The sequence below is a fragment of the Embiotoca jacksoni genome, unplaced genomic scaffold (assembly GCF_022577435.1).
Source record: "Embiotoca jacksoni isolate LCO1_2020_lvr unplaced genomic scaffold, fEmbJac1.0.p SCAF_2, whole genome shotgun sequence".
Lineage (NCBI taxonomy): Eukaryota > Metazoa > Chordata > Actinopteri > Embiotocidae > Embiotoca > Embiotoca jacksoni.
In genome coordinates, this window is record NW_027185340.1 from 3,564,431 (window position 1) to 3,586,339 (window position 21,909).

At 40.5% G+C, this 21,909-nt stretch overlaps 2 protein-coding genes across 7 annotated transcripts; both read left to right on the top strand.

The window, feature by feature from the left end:
• The first annotated feature begins 10,685 nt into the window (after positions 1-10,685).
• LOC138200959 (gap junction alpha-8 protein-like) lies at positions 10,686-11,960 on the top strand. 5 transcript variants are annotated; one of them, XM_069153998.1, is made up of 2 exons: positions 10,686-11,759; positions 11,847-11,960. In XM_069153998.1, the coding sequence occupies exons 1-2, from the start codon at positions 10,686-10,688 to the stop codon at positions 11,958-11,960; spliced, it is 1,188 nt and encodes a 395-aa protein (XP_069010099.1). The 5 variants fall into 5 exon arrangements, with proteins under 5 accessions (XP_069010099.1, XP_069010100.1, XP_069010101.1 ...); XM_069153999.1 differs by having other exon boundaries at positions 10,686-11,729; positions 11,820-11,960; XM_069154000.1 differs by having other exon boundaries at positions 10,686-11,729; positions 11,826-11,960.
• A 5,695-nt stretch (positions 11,961-17,655) lies between these two features.
• LOC138200960 (uncharacterized) lies at positions 17,656-21,665 on the top strand. 2 transcript variants are annotated; one of them, XM_069154003.1, is made up of 6 exons: positions 17,656-17,671; positions 17,750-18,239; positions 18,807-19,112; positions 19,702-19,822; positions 19,916-19,946; positions 20,790-21,665. In XM_069154003.1, exons 2-6 carry the CDS (start codon positions 18,158-18,160, stop codon positions 20,883-20,885), a joined length of 636 nt encoding a protein of 211 aa, XP_069010104.1. In that variant the 5' UTR covers positions 17,656-17,671; positions 17,750-18,157; the 3' UTR covers positions 20,886-21,665. The 2 variants fall into 2 exon arrangements, with proteins under 2 accessions (XP_069010104.1, XP_069010103.1); XM_069154002.1 differs by lacking the exon at positions 17,656-17,671 and having other exon boundaries at positions 17,677-17,798; positions 18,153-18,239.
• Positions 21,666-21,909: the final 244 nt, after the last annotated feature.

A 21,909-nucleotide genomic window follows, 5' to 3' on the forward strand; every position in this document is an offset into this window, starting at 1 on the left:
TCTACTTTGTGTGTGTGTGTGTGCACATTGCTGCGTTCAAATGGGGTCGTATCTACCGTGTACGCGAGAAAAGTCCATATGAACGGCCACCTCTTTTGGTATTCACGTTATCACGAGTTGTGACGTGTTTGCTGATGTGTACGGAAATGGCAGAGGCCATGGAAATTAATGTTATAATTTTAGTCGTGTAAAGTTTGTCTTAATAACTTAGATAATAGCCTACATACAGTATGTGCAAGCATAGGTATCTAAACAGCTTTGAAAAGGGACAAATAATGATGGCTAGATGATTGGGTCCGAGCATTTCCAAAACAACAAGTGTTGTGGGGTTTTTACCAGTTTACAGTACTTGGTACCTACCAAAAGTGGTCCAAGGATGGACAACCAGTGAATTGGCGACAAGGTCATGGGCTGATTGATATGCATGGGGTGTGAAGGCTAGTCCGTGTGGTCCGATACCACAGAAGAGTAAATGTAGTTCAAAATGGCTCAAAACCTTCATAGGGGTTTTGACAGAAACTTGTCAGAGCACACCGTACATTGCAGCTTGCTACCACACTGCAAAAATTGTTCAGGAGTGGTTTTAAGAGCATACCAAAGAGTTCAAGGTGTTGGCCTCCAAATTCCTCAGAGCTCAATCCAATGGAGCATCTGTGGGATGTGCTGGAAAAACAAGTCCGATCCATGGAAGCCACACCTCGCAAATCTCCAAGAATTTATGACCTTAATGTGTCTGATATCAAAGGACATCTTCAGAGGTCTTGTGAATTGCATGCCTCGATGGGTCAGAGCTGTTTCAATGGCACGTACACAATATTTGATGGGTGGTTTTAATGTTTTGGCAAATTGTATGTGTATTTAAACTCACTGTGACTGACTGGCACACAGTTCGGCCACAGCCTTTATCAATCCTCTCACCAGTTTCCGTCGGCTACTGAAGTGAGTGGCTGCAATGTTGCCCATGTTTACTAAGTACGTTTTTAATGCCTTATTGAATGGTTTTGACGTTTCTCACCACTGCAGGAAAAAAAACAACGACTGCTGGGTTTTCAGAGGAAATTCGAAATTGCCTGAGAAGAATGTTCACACTTCAAAGTGAGAGAATTCTGTGTTTAAAGTGGCAGCTTAACAATGAAAGTTGCAGCTAAAATGTTGGTATCTTGACATCTAATACCTCCATGCCAAACAACAGAAGTTGCTCCAAACAGATGACTCATGAAAAAAAATAAAATACACTTACAAAGAGAAAAAGGAAGGCTTTGTCACTGAGGCAGTAGGTCACATAGACACAAAGAGAAATGATGACACTCAGAAATATTCACACACGTATGTATGGACTTATGTTTGCACACTAAGCAAACAAGTGTTTAGAAACGAGTGTATCTCTGTCTTTAAACATAAGCCTTACGCTATTGAGGTCTTAGTGTTGTGCTAATTCATGTGACATGGCGCTGCCCCCAGGTCATGTTGTATCAGTGAAGGTCATCGCTGATACCATCTCTTTAAACCCCTTTGTGAATGCCTCCTCTGTGTATGTGAACCTATGTGTGACATAAGCGATTGATTTGAAGTTCATGTGATTAAAAAAGTGAGTGTTAGAAAGACACAGAAACATGTTTTCTTCGAAATGCTGTGTGATCAACTCAGTTTTAAAGACATCGTTGTACAAATTGATGGTTATATCAATAGCTATTTTTATATGATATAATCCTATCATATTATTTAGGCTAGATGTTCCAGACCTATAAAGGGTGGAAGTGGATCATTTTCATAGATGAAGCAGAACAAACATTATAAGTTAAAACATCATCAAACAAATAAAAACTGAGCATGTGACCACAGCATAAAAAAAATACAAAGTAGTAAAAACTAGCAAGAGAAAGCTGTTTCTATTGTTTCTACAAAACTACTGTGACTGAAGTAAGGACAGTAGGTTTGAAGCTAAGCCAACAAAGAAGGGCATTTTATCTAGCATAGCATTTTAAATAATGCACAAATCCAAACAACCTGACCGCAAGCAAACTTGTGTTTTGGGGTTTTCAAAGCTATAAAACCATTTGCAATTGTGGTATGGACATTCTATGTATGATATAAAGTGAACGACACAGTAACTCATGTAATTGACATCAGCTCAGTTTTTGGTTCATAAACTGTCACTACAGTTGCTGCTGCAAAGCTGGCTGGTCAGAATTTAACGTCACAAATGTGACGCGGGTAGCTACCCGCTTGAGACCAACCAGTTGGGATTAGCTATCACAAACATTAGCCAATGGGACAAAACAATACTGACCTATTGGTTTTGTGGAACTTGGCAAAACCAAGCAGCGACCAACAGTGACGTCACTCATTGGTTTAATGAACTGCTGTTTTAAAGCCTGAACTGTGACATTTCAGCCATCGCCATCTTAGTTTTTTGAAGATCAGAAGTGACCATATTTGGACGAGCTGGGGAGGATCTGACTGGGAACCAGAGGACACTACGCCTAAACCTATAGCGGAAACCTGACTGCACGCCACGCCTGTCAATCAAACTACTTGTAGACACCTCCCAATATACTGCTTTTCGAGGCCTAATATTTTATTATTATGGCATTATTTTCAGAAGGACCTTCAGAACAAGAAATACGAAATTCAAATCAGCAAATGACACCATAATGACTTGTTGAACAAATTAACAGACTTTGTATTTCACGAGATAAATTTGAATCGGAGTCTGTGGAGCAGGAGGTTTTTGGAGCCAACAACTTGGGACCTCAGTAGTATTGCACTTTAAGGCACTTGTGCATTGGCTTCCCTTTTCAGACCCAGATGCTGTGTGCACTTTTATATAGAGTCTTTAAGCAAAACTATTGTTATCCACCTATCAAACCGAAACAGAGAAACTCTCCATAGTTGTCTTCATGCCTTTCACCTAGCGAACTTTCCAACGTTGAAAAGTCTCATCGATGTGAATGTGACTTTTCACCCTTCCCTTTTCATAGCACTTCCTCAATTTTGGTCCTTCTTTACAATGTAAAGTCCCTCTTGCTCACTCTGTCCCCATTCCCTCCATCTACTCTTACTTCTTACCCCTGTCCTGTTCAAAAGCACAAATGTTGATTGGCTGGACTATTGTTGTGTCGCTCAGTCCGAGACACTTTGTTTGTCACAGCGCGCGCACACAGTATGGACTGCTAGGTGACCGCGAGGAGATATTTGCTGAATTTGACAGTGCATTGGAACAGAACAACAGACTCAACGTTTGGATAGAAGTACAAAATTGTCAAAGTGTGACATTTATTACCAATAAACTTTGCAAGCAAGTCCAGGACGGTGACCACAATTGTTTTGATTTTGTTGAACTGTGAATTAGTTTGATTTGAATGTCATAAAAGCCTGTCTATAGAAGTGCATTTACTGTTAAATTATATGCACTCACACAGTGTATTTTCTTTCTCTGATAATATTTTAAGTAATTCGTATGTATAGTATGCATATTGTATTTTATAATACATACACTTGCTAAAACAAATGCAAATACTTAATTTTGTGAAATTAATCGGAAAAGTTAGACTGAGAAAAATGGAAAAGCCAAAAGTGATGATTATAGTCGCTGCATCACGTGAACAGCAGTAGTGCAGCTGATACTGTAAGATCCTCCTAAAGCTGTGGCTTCAGCTCAGAAGATTAAAGTAAATATAAATTTTAATGAAAGGCGAGGAATCTCTCTGACTTCAGTAATCTCTGTCTTTTCACCTTATATTAACTGTTATTTGGAGAGGTTTCAAAATCACAGCTTCAAGTGACAGAACATTCTTTGCATTAGCGGATGTGCAAGTTCAAACGTGATGGTTACATGCCCTCTGTTGAGTAAAGCATGCCCCCTATCAGCTTCAATAGGTTATTCAAATCAAGTTTAGAGTGTGTAATGCATGAAGACTGCTGTGTCTAATAACCTAAGCATTTTCAGCTGACTGCAAATCCTTGAGGCCTTCAACTGTAAATCCTCATAAAAGTAGGAGAGCAGAATAATAGCAAGGCTAAAGAATAAAGCTGGGGTGATTCAGTATGTTTGTCAATTCCCATGAAAAATGTTATAAAAAAATTAATTGCAGGTTTCCTGTTTTTTCATTTGGTTTGTTGACAATAAGAAATTTTGTGATGTTGGGCAGTGTTATCCCTTTAAATAACCTTTCTGACGAGCCAATTTTGTTTAACCCTTTTTTATACTTTGTATTTTGTGGGCTGTGCATTTAATCAGATTTTTATATGCTCTCTTGTCTGTCAGTTTATCTAAAAGTTTGCCTGCTCACTTGCACTTGGCAATTGTCTCTGGACTGCAGTCCTTGTTGAGGGTAGCTCCCTCAGAGAGGGATGACAGACCAACCATTTGCTGCAACAAGGATGAGATCCTCTCATGGGGCCAAACCAGAATCCTCTGCTTTCATGGCAGATCAAAGAAATCTATTTATTTAGAAATGGACATCTTCCATGTGGCACATACATTAAAAATGCTATTTTCAGCCCACTATGGTACTGCTCCTGTGTTTTTTCTCAGGGGGTGGCGGGAGATGTTCATTGTGTGGGAGGTAAGAAGGAGGCCAAATCAAACCAAACCCCTGCCAACATGTGCTAGAATCACATAATGCATATTGTTAGATGAAAGACATGTCTAATATTGCATCACATTGATAAGGTCATTACAAAAGTAAGATTTCAGTTACTTCCTGTCTCCCAAAGGCGTTGCGAGCAGGAAGCGCGTGGCACCATCGCGCCGTAGGCAGATTGCCGTACGATATGTTTGTTAGCGTGTTAGCATTCTGATTAACGGCCAGTTGGTGCCCTGCTTCGGAGGTCTAATCTGGCCTTACGCCTCACTGCACATGCTCAATAGAGTCCGCACCCTGCATCATGACATCATGTCTTTGTGTGAAATCCCGGTGCCATTCACGGGCCCACCGTAGGGCTTAGCATGCAAGCGTCCACTATACCAACACACAGCTCTTTAAAGGGAGTCCCCTGGTCCCCCAGCTCAGTGGATACACCCTGATGCCTCTACACAGCTCTGAACATGGCTTCTATCCTCCAACACAACCGGCTGAGCCCATGTGCCATCCGGGGGCCAGTGGAGAGCAAGTGTTTCGGCTTTTTGTTCGGGACATTTTTATATGAGAAGATATCACTGCTCCTGGATGTATGGAGACTAGTTGTATCCATTCAATCAGCTAACAATCACACAGATGTTCCTGGAAGCCATGTCAGTCAGAGAGAAACTATAGCAAATGATTTGGGGGATATTGAAGACAGCAAGATAGTGCCTAACACTGTTTTTTTCTCTAAGATTACGTCATTCATTTGTGAAAAGCTGTGGGATCAGTGAAGCACAGTTTGGAGGCCAAATCTTCCCCCAACCAACAGATCAGACAGCAGAAATCGACAGGTGGACTTTCAAGGTCGAGTGTCACCTAGGATTGTGAACGCTATTGGTTGAGAGCCAGTTAGAGATGGCTGTAACATGGAAAGAGCGTAGATACATCCATAAAGGGAGTGATGACTTCTATTGATTAGTGATTGTTAATTTTGACTACTGATTTATCTGTCCCATGTGGCCTTCTAATACAGGTTCCCTTCATTGTCCATCTGAGACACTCAATAAAATGTACTTTAAAAAATAACTAAACAATGATGTTGTATTTCTTTCTTTATTCTTTCATTTAAAAATTGTAAACTAAAAGCTATTTTGTGTTAATTAATTAATCAATCACATGGATTCTGATAAAGTGAAAGTGTATCTCGCCTATAAAAAGCATCAAACCCTAGACTCTAAAGTTTTTTTTTAATTAAAGATCCAACAAAAATATGCTGAAAAGAAGCTTTATGGATAGTTTTTCAAGTTTTAACTTATAAACAGCAGTTATGTGGGCGTAGAGGCCTTCAAAGAAAATGCTATTGTTCAGACACATTTCATTTGGTCCTGGGAATAAACAGCAGTTGTGGAACTTGGAAATTTGACTGCAGACGGAAATGAGTTGAGTAACTGTAAATAAACTGTCTGTTTCTGACTGCCGTGTAATTGTTCTGTTCCTTCCTTTAATTTGGTGCATCAGTGATTTTACCAGGAGAGCATGTTTACAACAGTTTAGATAACAGACAAACAAAAGCGTTCTCCAAATAAACTTTTCCAATGTCCAGAGTGTGGTGTAGAATAAAAGCACAAAATGTTGGCACAAAGAAATCTCATTGTTGAGCCACAGTAGGTCTTTTTTCCATCATAGTAAAGTTCTGTATTTTTACACAATGTTTAGTATGTAGAACATCCTGTTCCTATTTTCTGCTCGGCTGATATTCTCATATGGAAACATATGGACATAGGAAAACCTTTGTTAAATGGAAATAAAGCCAAAGGTTCAAGTTAAAACAATCAACAATGTTAGCCGAGCAGAAAGTTGTCTGTCCCGTTTTCCAAGTTAAGCACTAAAGTTACAACTTCAAACCGCCGATCCTCAAACACCTGTCTAAAAATGATTGGCAGTTTGTCATTAAATGTTGAAATGATTATAAACTAAAGTATGTGGATAGATTCCTACCAGAGTAGTAAACTTGATTTTGTATCCATTGGTTTTAACTTGGGGGAAATGCACTAGATAAGTACAACACTGTTTTCAAAAAAATTGGGACGCTGTGTAAAAGGTAAATGAATGGAACAAAGAACAACGACGACATATCAAATGCTGAAACTGAGAAAAGTTATTGTTCTGTGACAAATATATGCTGATTTTTTATTTGATGGCAGCAACCCATTTCAAAAAAGTAGGGACAGGGGCAATAAAAGACTGAAAAAGTTGGGTAATGCTAAAAAAAAAATCCACCTGGTGGAAAATCACAACTAACTAGGTTAATTGGTAACTGGTCAGTAACTTTATAGGAGCAGGCCAGAGAGGTAGAGTCTCTCGGAAAGGAAGATGGGAAGGGTTCACCACTCTTTGTAAGACTGTGTGGGCAAATAGTGCAACAATCTAAGAATAATGTTCCTCATTGTAACTGCAAAGAATTTGGGGATTTAATTATCTACAGTTCATAAAATCATTAAAAGATCTCCACTTTGAGAAAAGATAATCTGCACACATTTCTGTACTTAAGGGACAAGGCCCAAAACCAATATTGGATGGCTGTGATCTTCAGGCCCTCAGGCAGCATTGCAATAAAAACTGAAAACTGAGTGGAAAACTGTTCTATGGTCTGACAAATTCAAATTTGAAATTTGTTTTGGAAATCATGGACGTCACGTCCTCCAGGCTAAAGAGAAGACGGAATATCCAACTATTAAAATTCTATTTCAGCGCACAGATCAAAAGCAAACATTCGTAATGGTATGAGGGTGCATTAGTGCACATGGCATGGGCTTCGGCTCAACCAGTTTCTGTTACATCCAGTTAGAAAATGCCCTCCATATTTCAGCCAGCAGAACTTTGAGTCCATCCACACAAACTCCACATAAACTTTTTAACGCACCACTCCTCTTCCTTTGAACTCAAACTCCCTGATCATATCTCAAATGGTCAATGACTGAGTTGCATCTGGGGATTCTCATTAATCTCTGAAGCAATCTTTTCTTCTGTGTCTTTGCTGTTGTTTTTTATTTTATTCACAATGATGCCTATTATATCTTTCTGAGTCTGCTTTCTTTCCTCAGTCACAAGTCCTTGATTTTTAAACTTTGTGACAATGTATTAAACTGTGGAGGAGGGACGATTGAGTTTTTAGCCACAGTGGCATCTTTGTTCAAACAAAAAGTTGAATTTGCCATTTTAAAAATTGGCTGTAACCAACCAGCTTCAGTGTAATTTAAGTTGCGTTCAAATGGGGTAGTATTTACCTTGTACACGAGAAGAGTCCATATGAACGTCCCCCCTCATGTAGTATTCACAATGTTAAAACTCAAAATGTTCTATAAGTCCCAAGTTCACGAATTATGTGTTTGCTGACGTTTACCAAAATGGCAGAGGCCATGGAAATTCATTCTTCATAGAATGTTAAGTTAATAAATTGGTATTTTTGGTCATGTAGAGTGTCTTTATAATTTAAATAATAGCCTGAGGAAAATGTTGATCTTCCCAATGGCCTCATCTTTCCCCTCGCCATTCACATTGACGTTACCTAGCAACAGTTGTTTTACGACTTAGCCACCTGAACGCCAAGCATACAGTGCACATGACTTCCCATGTTGCAAACACAAACTAACGAGTTCCATTTCAACGCGTGCAGGTGTCACTTGCAGAGTAAACACTCATCACATTACCAATGGCCATGTTCCTGTGAGTTTCACCAAGCAGAACTGAACAGAACATGTTTTTTGCCATCAAAATGGTTATGTTCATTATTAGAACACATTTATTTAGAGTTGTACAAAGCATCTTTGTCTACGGATAACATACCAGTTTATCTAATATTTGATGAAATAACTTTACGAACATCAGGTTTGCTAATAGTTAAATTGTCCCAATACTATTTTTTTCTTCCCAGTATTCAGTGAAAATAAACCTCTTTGGGCACTACGGCAGCTTTTCCTCTGTTCAGACATCTGTGGAATGATTCCGAGATCAAAGTTTGCGGCTGAATGTTTTTCTATCCTGATCTGGGAAAGTTTGACTAACCTCCCTATTAGGCCCATTTCAGTGTGTCCTGTCACTCAATGGTTCACATTCTTCACATTCCAGCTAAGTGACAGAGATATGATGATATACACACAAAGGGATGGACAACACTCTGCCATGTGGAAACTCACATTTCAGAACAGGGTTGAGTTTGTTTAATTTTCTTTTGCAAAGAGTGAAGATTTGAGATGCAGAATTTGTTCACAAGTACCGCCAAAAATATTTTTACATCAGAGAAAGATCACAATAAATAACAAAATGCAAACAGTGAGCACACTCGCAAACAAAATGTCCAGTCCTGATTTAGAAAGCAAAACTAAATACATATATGCACAATATATACCGTTGGTCTTTCAGTCATATGTTAAGAACTTATATTTTTCTTTTGGTTTTTGAGAGTTTCAGGTTTAGATATATCAATGAGGAAAACAGAATATGTGAGCTGTATGATCTGTCCTGGGTTTTTTGTACTTCCAGTTTTTGTCAGTTTTTGATGGAATGGCTCAACAAAGCACTCAAATTTGGATGCGCTTCATTTTGCCACCTTTGTCTCAAAAGCCTAGAAAAATAGCTGGGATGGAAAAGATTATTAATATTTACTGATTGTCTCCATAGTATTTTTTTCTATACTGTTTAGTAAATGTGAACCATGGAGATACTATTTACTCCATAGTAAACATTCTTGTCAGTAATTTATTAATTTTGTTCATAAATTCATACATTTTTAAGTCTAAAAATGTTGTAAAAATAGTTGTTTTTTTTTTGTAGTATTGTTTGAAAATGTATACACAGCACTCTGTATCTGAATATATTGTTTCTTTTAAAGCCTATGCAGAACAGGCAACGTAGCATGCCTCAATCAAATGAGAAATACCTCGCCACCATTTCCTGAAATTGGGCAATCATTTCCCAGATTCACTTGGCAAGCATTTATCGTATTTGATCTATTACTAATAGCTGAAATTAGCCCAATGCTTCCTACACTGGATAGTATAAACAACAAAGTCCAGTGTTACTGTACGAGGACATGAACTCTCCTTCATCCCTTCCAGAGCCTCTCTGCTCTCATGGCAGAACAGCTGGAGGCACATGCTGCTGTTGTTGTTTCATCTACTGTATCTGTGCTTCTATATGCAGAATGTATGTATGAGGAAGTTGCATGCACATAGCCTGACTGCTCCGCTGTGGACCCGGTGCCCTGGCCGTACGGTGTCCATGTTGGTGTGGGAGCCTGAGGCCTGCTCCCATACATCCCCGCTCTGGCTTTGTTGATCCTATTGTCTCCTGCGTCACCACACGTCGCCCGGCAAATAAAGGCCGTCTGGCTCCAAGCTTAAATATTGCAGCAAACTAAAAACCAACCATCAGAGCCGATTCATTCACATCTGCTCAGTGGGGCGACAAGGACAGGGCTTTAGGTGGGAAAGAGGGCAGAAAAAAGTTCACTTTTCCCAGCCGGGTGCCAAGAGAACGGGACAGGACTCAACTTCGCTGGAGCCGCAGCTGTGGCAAGTTGCCCATTTGATTACATTTATCCTGTATCATACATTACAGAAGAGGGAACTTTATGTTACTTGTTAATCTTCCTTTTATTGGTTTTATTAGAGAAGTGGTGTGTAATTTTTCTGAGAGCTAGAGAAAAACATTTTTCAGAGTTAACTTTTGTTAATAAAGTGAGAACACTCAGCTATCAATACAGTTAAATGAAAGCCTCGCTAAAAGTTTTATTGTGAAATTGGTGAGAAGTTATCAATTGTTTTTTTAAACATGTATATAATGGAAATGAACTCGAGCAAGTTTTTTGCTCTTGAGCAGTTTCAAATTATGCAAACTTTATAACAGAAAAAAAATTACAGTAGCTTTAAATTATGGCATCGGGTGGATTTTTTTGAAGAATTTTGAAGGTTAAGTTTTTCTCTCCTGCATAGCTTACTTTTGGCACCCTGTTTTCCCCTCCCCCTGTCACCCTGCCTACCCCACCCTCCCTGTCTCTCTGCACCCTTCGTGTCCCTCCCTACCCCACCCTTCATTCTGCAGTGCTACGGACCGATCATGGGTGACTGGAGCTTTCTGGGTAATATTTTAGAGGAAGTTAACGAGCACTCTACGGTGATCGGCCGGGTGTGGCTCACGGTGCTCTTCATCTTCCGTATCCTTATCCTGGGCACAGCAGCAGAGTTTGTGTGGGGCGATGAGCAGTCTGACTATGTCTGCAACACACAGCAGCCTGGATGTGAGAACGTGTGCTATGATGAGGCCTTCCCCATCTCCCACATCCGCCTGTGGGTGCTGCAAATCATCTTTGTGTCCACACCGTCTCTGGTGTACGTGGGTCATGCTGTGCACCATGTCCACATGGAGGAGAAACGTAAAGAGCGCGAGGAGGCAGAACTTAGCCGGCAACAGGAGCTGAGCGAGGAGCGTCTCCCTCTGGCACCTGACCAGGGAAGTGTCCGCACCACTAAAGAGACCAGCACAAAAGGAAGCAAGAAGTTCCGGCTGGAGGGCACCCTGCTGAGGACCTACATCTGCCACATCATCTTCAAGACACTGTTTGAGGTGGGCTTTGTGGTGGGCCAGTACTTCCTATATGGCTTCCGCATCCTGCCGCTGTATAAATGCAGCCGTTGGCCCTGCCCCAACACGGTGGACTGCTTTGTGTCTCGCCCCACAGAGAAGACTGTCTTCATCATCTTCATGTTGGCCGTGGCCTGTGTCTCATTGTTCCTTAACTTTGTGGAGATCAGTCACTTGGGCCTGAAGAAGATTCGCTTTGTCTTTCGTAAGCCAGCCCCAGCTCCAGCCCCGGCCCAAGGTGAGGGGTTGGCGCCCCTGCCGCCACAAGGAAAGAGCCTGCCCCCTCTGAGTGTTCCCTCTCTGCCGAGAGCAAAAGGCTACAGGTTGCTGGAGGAGGAGAAAGCTCCTCCCGTAACTCACCTCTACCCGCTGGCTGAGGTGGGCATGGAGGCTGGTAGAGGGACCCCACCCTTCCAGGCGCTGCAGGAGAAGTCGGAGGAGGTGCTGCCCATGGAGGACATCTCTAAAGTGTATGACGAGACTCTGCCCTCCTACGCCCAGACCACTGAGACAGGAGGGGTGACATTACACGAGGAGGAGCCCGAGAAGGTGCAGCCACCGGAAGCAGAGGCGGAGAGGATGGAGGAGGTTGTGGAAGAGGATGTGCAGGTGGAGGAGGCGCTGAACGGGGAGGAGGTAACTCCCGCCGAGGCAGGGATGGAGGCCACGGATACGATAGAAGACACCAGACCGCTGAGCCGACTGAGCAAAGCCAGCAGCAGGGCCAGGTCAGACGATCTCACCATATGAACCTGTGAGAGGAGGCACATGTACACCTGCACACAGCAAAATGTTCAACATAAGAGAGAGCACACATCTAACTCAAGACAATGCACACTCTCGAACAGGCAGGTCAAAAACCATGAAAAACAAAGTCAACAGGGATAGATCAAAACCTTTAAGACACGGATGAGAATTCCACCGAGCTACAAAAAAAATCTGAGTGTTTGTGATAAAAATGAAATATCATAAAAAGTAGAGGTTAAAGAGGGGAGGAGTAGATTTTTTTTATTATTAAGTGTGTTCTTATATTTAAAAATAAGTAAAGGACACATGCAGGAGGGTAAATGTTTTTACTTGATGAAAATCCATGTTCAATTTTTAGAAACATCTTTTCTATTGAAAGAGTTATAATCATATCCAATGGAGGGATAGACATTTTTACATGGGGTTTGAGTAGATAGGGGAAAGAGAGTTCAAATATTCTTGTGTGTCTGCAAATCGGTACTTTCGCTGTAGTTAGGCACTGACTTTCATTCCCATTCAAACAGTGACATACTGCGAATGCAGTGTGTGGCTGCAAGCCTTGCGGGTGAGAGGGCTCTTGCATTAGAAAACACACTAAGTGCCGATACATTTACAGGTATACAGCTCTTTAAAAAGAAAAGTCCATTTTCAGGTTGAGAAGAGCATACCTCTTTTGCACATTCAGAGGTTTTAGCTCAGTGCAAGGCCTTTAACCCTCATAACACCTCATCTATGCATCCATTTACACATGATTCTTTCAAGTGAAGAGAGATGTGCATCCATTTCAGAGCATTTCTCTCCTTTTCATGTTTATATACCAGGTAGCACAGCCAGAGCTGAGTTAGTAAGGACAAACAAATAAATTAAAAAAAAGACCACATGTTGAATGTCTTTTTCAATGTGATTCTGCATTTTAGGTTTGCTTATGTTATGTAGCCTTTAAGACAAATGTGTACTGTGATATCAGCTGTCCATGGAAGAGAGCAGGGCTCATTTTGCCCTATCAGAGAATGAACTATAGTAGCGACCTCAGGCCAAATCCTCTCTTTTCGTGCTGTACAAACACGCGTCCGGGCGATAAAGATCATGCACCATCAGCACAAAGTATTGTTGGACGGCGAGACAATAAAAGAAACCGTGCTCATCAATGAAAACAAGCATCCTTGACCTGGCTATGAAAAAAAAAAATTCTACTTGATTTTATGTGACCATGGTTGATCCTTACCCCACATAACACACAATAGTTGTGGCATGCTTACAAATTCAAAGAGCAACAAACAACTAGGGGCGAGTCCCGCTGTACATAATGCCCCACCGCATGTCGAATAATGTACATAATGTGCAGAACAGCTGTTTTTTTTTCTTTAGTTATTTCACTGTCTAGAAGAAAACACAAGTTTTAATTGTGATTATAATTTATAATTAATCTCACAAAATCCAGTAAAGACAGGAAATGCCCATGCAGCAGAATTTGTGCATCTATCTGAAGATACATTTCTTTGCAAATCAGAAATGAGTATTTTAATACAAAATGCGTTAAGCCTTAAAGTATGCCTCGGGGTTTCTAACAAATCTTCTTCTTCTCTGGCTTTGTTTAATCCAACTGTTGCCACTGTATGATTTCCTGTGCCTTATCTGTAAATGTAAAATTCTCCAATGTTGTAAGATTGTAGCAAAATGTTATATTGCTCTGGGACCTATGTGAACTTGATGTTTTATTTGCTTCTTTTTCTTTTTTTTCATTTCATAGCTTCATTTCTGTTTTTTGAACCCTCTGTACGCACACAAACCCACCCACACATGTAACCATGTCTCTGTGGTGCAGCTAAGATGGTTACATAAAAAGTATTAACATGATAATTTAATGATTTTAAGATATCAGTGCATAAAGTTGCATGTTCAAACGCGTGTCTGTACGGCAGACACGCACACTTCACACTGTTGGCTTTCGGGGGTACGATCAAATAGCTCCAGAGAAACTCGGAGAGGGAACACAACTCTGACCCCTTTGTGATCCCCTTGATCTCCTCATCTCCCATACTCCAATGCAGTGGAATCTGAGCCTTTAATGAATCACCGAATTATTGATCACACAAAAGCAGATATCAATGTTCTGCTCAAAACAAGATGCTGGTCCTTTTGTACATCAATATGACCGGTAATGTATGATTTTCTGTATTTTAAGACTGTTGCATTGCCTGTTTGTTTGTAAGAAGACATGATTAATCTTTGGAAAGAAAAAAAAAAAATCCCTTTTACTAACTTGTAGTCTTCTTTGCTGATAGATGTGTGGCAGTATCTTCTTTTGGAATGTGAACCAACGCAATAAAAAGTCACACGTGGTCAAGAAGTGTTGTGTCAGTGTTTCTCTGCAAAACAAACGCACACACACACACACACACACACACACACACACACACACACACACACACACACACACACACACACACACACACACACACACACACACACACACACACACGAGCGCACACATACAGTAAAACAGACTACATCGACTCGTTCTAGTTCACACATGAAGTGGGGGAGGACACAATATGAAAAAGACTTTGAAAATTAAAAATTTAAAAATATGCCTGAAGGACCGAAATTATGTATTACGCAGAATGATCCATTTCAGAATAATATACATTATATCATTGGATTATATTTATTAAGGCAGTAATGTGTACATCACAATGTTGCAGCAGTTCAAGATGGAGCTAATGAACTATTTTGCCTATCTGGCTGGGTAGCTTCTAAATTTCCCTTAAATATTATCTTATTTTAGTCATAAAACCTGTCAAGACTTTGTCATAATATGTCACCATTTAACTCTTTTAAACTGAAAGATAACATGTAACTAAAGGTATCAAACAAATGTTAAGTATTAATAGCAGAAAATGGAGACAGACATAAACAGAAGTAGCCAACCTCAAAATTGTACAATACTAGAGTAATTACTGAACGTAATTGGTTACCTTACACTCTTTACTCAAATGAACTCACTTCTTCAAAGATGTTTCTATTCACATCTTAGGTTTTTTTTTTTTTTGTAAACATTTGTTCTGCTTGAAACACGCAACACTGATAATATTCAGATTCAAGCAGAGTGCAGCAGCCTCACTGTCAGTCATTAAGGGTTTACACGCAAAGACAAGCAATCACTTTCATATCTCACGGCCAAACAGTCACATTTTACAATCAGGACAGTGGGAGGAAACTAATGTTTGTACTGAGAGATGAGGTAATATCAACTTTGTTATAATGCTTCTTAAAACATGTAATGGATCAGGGTTTATTTGTCTAAATAAAAATGTTTAGTTTGGCTACTAATAACAAATTTGATTTAAATAGTGTAAAGAATAATTCTTCAATAATGATGAAAGGCTGTGAGTATTATTATCACCACAAAGGGGCAGTATTGCAAAAGTTTTGTTTTTTTCCCTGGAGCTTGAGTATGTGTATGTGGTAGTGGTATGTGATACAAACATCTGATTAACTAAAAGTGAATGCAGCACATTATGAATCCCTGCTTTAGAACATATCAATTTCAAGACACAAAAGGAGATTACAATCCGTCGAGGGATTGCCTGAAAGCCCCACTGGAGGCAGATGATCCAAATCTCAAACCGAGATGACTAAACCGTTTGAAAAAAAAAAATACAGACTGATGCATGTTCTGAGTCCGACCTTGGACTTTTGGAAAACTACATACAAGAACAATGCTATGTTTTACAGACTACTGAACACTGCCAGTTCAGTAGTTTTATTTGTATACTTTGAAAGACATGAGTCGTGTAATTACTCAGTTGAAAAAGATTTGCTTAGGTTTTCCACAACAGGACACAAACCAAACGTGAACTGAATTGTCGAACACGAGACAAAAAAAATAAAGGGAACACTTAAACAACACAATGTAACTCCAAGTCAATCACACTTCTGGGAAATCAACGTGTCCAGTTAGGAAGCAACACTGATTGTGAATCAATTTCACCTGCTGTTGTGCAACTGGAACAGACAACAGGTGGAAATGAGGCAATTAGCAAGACAACCCTATAAAGGAACGGTTCTGCAGGTGGTGACCACAGACCATTTCTCTGTCTTCATCCTTTCTGGCTGATTTGTGGTCACTTTTGCATTTTGCCAGTGTCCTCACCACTAGAGGTAGCATGAGGCGTTGTCTTCAACCCACAGAAGTTGCTCAGGTAGTGCAGCTCATTCAGGATGGCACATCAATGCACGCTGTGACAAGAAGGTTTGATGTGTCTGTCAGCACAGTGTCAAGAGCACGGAGGAGATACCAGGAGACAGGCCAGTACACCAGGAGACGTGGAGGGGTCCGTAGGAGGACAACAACCCAGCAGCGGGACCGCTATCTGCTCCTTTGTGCAAGGAGGAACAGGAGGAGCACTGCCAGAGCCCTACAAAATGACCTCCAGCAGGCCACTAATGTGCATGTTTCTACTCAAACTGTCAGAAACAGACTCCATGACGGTGGTACGAGGGCCCGACGTCCACAAGTGGGGCCTGTGCTTACAGCCAACACCGTGCAGGGCGATCGGCATTTGCCAGAGGACACCAAGATTGGCAGCTTCTCCATCGGCGCCCTGTGCTCTTCACGGATGAGAGCAGGTTCACACTGAGCACATGTGACAGACGTGACAGAGTCTGGAGACGCCGTGGAGAACGTTCTGCTGCCTGCAACATCCTCCAGCGTGACCGGTTTGGCGGTGGGTCAGCGATGGTCTGGGGAGGCATTTCGTTGGAGGGTCGCACAGCCCTCCATGTGCTAGCCAGAGGTACCCTGACTGCCATTAGGTACCGGGATGAGATCCTCAGACCCATTGAAGACCATATGCTGGTGCAGTGGGCCCTGGGTTCCTTCTGATGCATGACAATGCTAGGCCTCATGTGGCTGGAGTGTGTCAGCAGTTCCTGCACGATGAAGTCATCGATGCTACGGACCGGCCCGCCCGTTCCCCAGACCTGAATCCAATCCAGCACATCTGGGACATCATGTCTCGTTCCGTCCACAGACTGTCCAGGAGTGGACTGATGCTTTGATCCAGGTCTGGGAGGAGATCCCTCAGGAGAACATCCGTGGTCTCATCAGGAGCATGCCCAGGCGTTGTAGGGAGTGCATACATGCACGTGGAGGCCACACACACTACAGTTTACACCTCATTTTGACTTGTCTTGAGGAATTTCCACAGAAGTTGGATCAGCCTGTTATCTAATTTTTTCACTTTTATTTTGAGTATGATTCTGAATCCAGACCTCCATGGGATAATGATTTTGATTTCCATTGATCATTCTTATGTTGTTTTGTTCTCAACACATTCCACTATGTAATGAAGATTTTAAACTGGAATATTTCATCCATTCAGATCTAGGATGTGTTGTTTAAGTGTTCCCTTTTTATTTTTTTTGAGCAGTGTATTTCACACTGTTTCAGGATTATACTTGATAGCATCCTCAAAATTGTTTGTCAGTGGAGTTGAGTGAGCAAAGTTTCTGCAATATATATATATATTATCTGTATAATCTAACAACATCTTGAACATCCGTTGAGAAAACTTCTGGTGATGTGTAATGCACTTTTTTGTCAGTTTGTGGTTTGAGACAGACATTCACTTCCTGAATGGAAAGGATTCTGTTGTGTGTGGGGGCTTGGACCAGGTTTCCTCTTCAGTTCTATGTTAACCACAGATCTTGTAGGTTAAAGTTACTTTTATTCTTCAATATATAAAGTTTTCTTGATTTTTGTTGCCCTTCTCATGTTAAAGGTGTAGTTTACAGATAAGGATCTTTGAACAAAACAGCTGATCGTTCTCAAAACCGGTAAGAAATAGCAGTTACTCTCTTCACAATATTGTGTTGACGTTTGTCCGGCATGTGGTCGTCATTATTATTCTTACTGGCAATTTTATTTGTGATTTTACAATCGGGTGTTTTAAAAAAAAAAAAAAAAAAATTCTCATCTCTTGCTTGTATGTCTATTTACAATAAAGCAATATCTACTAACAACATCTAACAGGCTAACAGCCTTTAGTTAGTCTGTTGCTGCCTGTCTGGCCAGGACACTCAAAAATTGGATCTTTAATCTAAGTGACGCATTCCTGGTAAAACATAACACAAAATACCAATTGTCTGCATAAACATGATGTTTACAAAAAAAGTTGACTTTGTTTCAAGGTGTGATGGAGGATTTTTCTAGATGTTTGGTCATCAACCGGATCTTGGCTTTGATGTGTTGCATCTTCCATGTTTTCTTGCCAGCAGGTAAAATTACTTTACATATCACGTATTCTGACAGTGAGTATGAGGTATGGGAACTGTTTGATCATTTTATATTTGGAATTGAAATGAAAAGCCTTCAAGCTTTTCATACATGTTTAAGCCATATACGGTAGGTTTTTACCCAGAGCCTGTACACGAATATAATCACGGTCAGATGTACTCATGCTGTGATTAGGGGGTAATGATATTTTAAGCATAATAACTTGCGCATTTATGCATTTTTTGGCTAGCCGTTCTGCATTTGGCAGCTGCAGCTGTGCAGCTTTTAGCAACTACACTTGTTTGTGATTAGTCCTATGCTTCAACCTGCTTTGTAGTAGAGACCCACTGGTGTTGTTTTTCTTTTGAGAGTTGGAGGAGAAAATAGAAACCACTTTCATGTCTCTTAAAAAAAAGAAGCTAAAAATGAAGATGTGATTAAAATGTGTTTGTTTTTGTGAGCATAAGATGTTCACCTCAAAATGTCAAACTATTCCTTTAACTGGAGTGAACCGTCATGGTGGCAATACCGATGTAGCAAGCTGAAATGTGCTTTTGCTTTCTTTTCAGAAGGGACCCCCGTCTCACAGGAGGTTGGCAGCAAAGTGACCCTGCGCTGTAACAACGAGTCAATCAGCATGCTCACACAACTGACGTGGAAAATGAATGGAGGTCACCTGTTCAGTTTCATTCCACAGGGAACTGAGCACCGCAGTCAGGAAATTCACAACCTGAACTTGTTCATATCTACGTCAGAGAGCGAGCTGTATGCACTCGTCATAGAAACGGCCCAGAAATCTCACACAGGAAACTACACCTGTGAGATGAACACGGACAAAGGAGTCAGTGAACAGAACTGGGAGCTCATAATTACAGGTGTGCTAATCAGCCCTAAATAATAGACAAAACAACCATGTCCTGGGGGAGCAGCTATGGGAAAAAAAGGGTGTTAGAAGAAATGAAGCGAATATTTTACAGAGTTACAATACTATGCTACTTCAGCGATACTGTAGCCATGTGACATATGCATACACCTGAACAATCAACAAAGTAAATACAGAAGAAACTCACTCATTCATCCACCAGCTAGACACAGACACAAAAGACTACACAGATATACCTGTGCTGTCATTGCCTTCATATTTTGTATTCTGTACAAACAACAGAGATATTGTAGGTAGATTGTGTGGTTTTATTTATTAATCTGAACTGAAACCTCACAGAAGCGTTTTTGTCAAATATACAGCTTTCCAAGTTTCAGGCTCTGACATATAAGAGGGACATTTTGTGAGGGCTTTAGGCATTTTTAAAGATCACAGTGGGTGTAACCACTACCTCTGCTTCCTTTGTGAAACAATGATCTTGCATACACAAGTATCATTTTGTCTTGACACTAGTGCGATCTTAATTTAACTGCATATTAGACCTGTGGTGAAATAAGTAATGACGTGTTTATTTTTTCCAGAGAAAGCTGAAAACTGGGATAAACTATGGATTGTTGTTGCAGCTGTTGTTCCTTTTGTGTGTTTCCTGATCTTTATATTTACCTTGATCATTCTGAGAAGAGTCTGCACAGCGGATTCAGAGTAAGTTTAGCATCTCGTCATTCTTCAACACGTCATTCTGTGCTCATGGCATGACACTACTTAATACAAACAAAATGTCTCTCTCTATTACAGAAATAACATTCAGTTTACTGATGCAGAAATGGTAAATAAAATAATTATTACGTTGTCCATTGAGAAGATAAAAGGTTTGCATAGTTTGTCAACACTGTAAAGAGTGAGATCAAGCCGAGCAGCAGTGACTTTGAAGGTGGAGTCAGTAATTCTAGTCCAATACACTTTTTGGCAAAGTCAGTAAATATCACCTCACGGTGATATTTTTTTGTTTTTACATGGACTGGCTCTGTAAATAGGAAACAAACTCAGTGGCTCATCATGACTGTATATAAGGATGGAGGAAGTGACATCTCCCCAAAATGTAATACCAAAACATGTCGATCACCCCCTGGTGGCTGGTTGCAGTATAGGGACATAAACCCCATCCCCTCCATGTTAGAGTAATGGACCAAACAAAAACAATCAAAGTACACGTCAAACGTTTCCCAAAGGTGGTTTCCGTCACTATAGGTAGTTTTTAGCTGATGAACAATACGCTCTATCGATTGATTTTTCTGATGAGTTAGGTTTTGATAAGTTATTCAATACTATAAAATGTTGGTGTGGCATCATAGATGACAGCTGCTGTGAGTGAAGTGGTCGCAAAGACTGAGTTGGGCAGAGTATGTGGGTCACCAGTGACAGATGGAATATTTTGGCATGAATTTTGTACAGTTGGAAGAAGTGGAGACGCATTGTCAATCATTATATAGTGGAAAAGTATTGTGGTTCGGTCCAAACCATACAACCAAGAGAGGTTAGAAGAGATGGGTGAAAAGGGACGGCTTCTGAAAGTGGATTTGTCTGGCTGTTGAGTTCAAATATCAACAATTGTTTTCTCTAGAATGAGGCTGAACATTTAAATTTGACTGTGTTCCTATTTTTTCATTAGCAGGTGGGAACAGAACATATCTACGAGAACCGCCTGGAAATTGCGAGTCAACCACATGTCTGTATTCATGCTAATTACAAACCCAGAGCTCACTGATATGACATCTTATAAAAGAAAGCTTGTCGATATTTTTCTATTTATTTGTCAAATACTGTACTGTATGTAATAAAGAGCATAATCTTTGCTTTAAGCTCTGTCAAATGCCTCATAAAGTAGTAATGGTAAAAGAGTTAAGAAAAAGTTGACACCTGATTTTAGGAAGTTTCCAACTACTAAGGGAAATGTCCGGCCAACATTAAAGGCCACTGTCTGATGTTTGAATTCAATAAAAAAAAAAAAAATTATATGGTGCCGCATATTCCATCTCTTTAAATAATAGCATCAAGACCTACAGAGAAACTTACCATTGATTGTATAAAAGAATGGACAGAGTCTCTGTCTGAAAAGTGAAGTCAATCTGGAAGTGCCTTAAAATGCAATACCACTGGGGTCCACAAGGGGCTATCTTTACAACAAAAAACCTCTGGCTCCAACAGATTCCCATTCAAATTCTCTCATGAAATACAAAGTCAATAATTTCTTTCCAAAAGTCAGAAGCTGCCAAAGCAGGAGGTCCTTCAGACGGCTCCACTCCCACCAAACCTGCCTCACAGTGAGCCTCACTGTGAGTTCAGCAGAGCTGTCACATGTTGTTGAGATAAATGTGTGAATCCTGCAGAGGGGAGCATGCACCTGAGGATCCAAAAACATGCACCTCAGGTCAGGTTACCTGGCGCCTCGCTCGTGGCAGCCTGTTGCAGCAGCTCCCCCCCTGATAGCCCCCCTGCTGTAGCGAAGAAATTTCCCCTCGGGGATTAATAGAGTGAAATAAAAAAAATAAAATAAAAATTAAAAAAGAGGAGCTCACACTGCACTGGCGATGGGTGTGTTTGTGTGGAGGGAGGGTGTCTGTGGGTGTGTGTCTCAAGATAAAAGAGATAAAACAGTTTCCAGTATGTTGGACTGAAACTCATCAGTTGGGAAAGCAAAAACAGAAAACTTAAATGAAAAGGTAATGATCGGGGTGCAAAAAAAGAAACGAGCTATATATTCAGTAGTGCTCGGATTGTATGGGAATTTT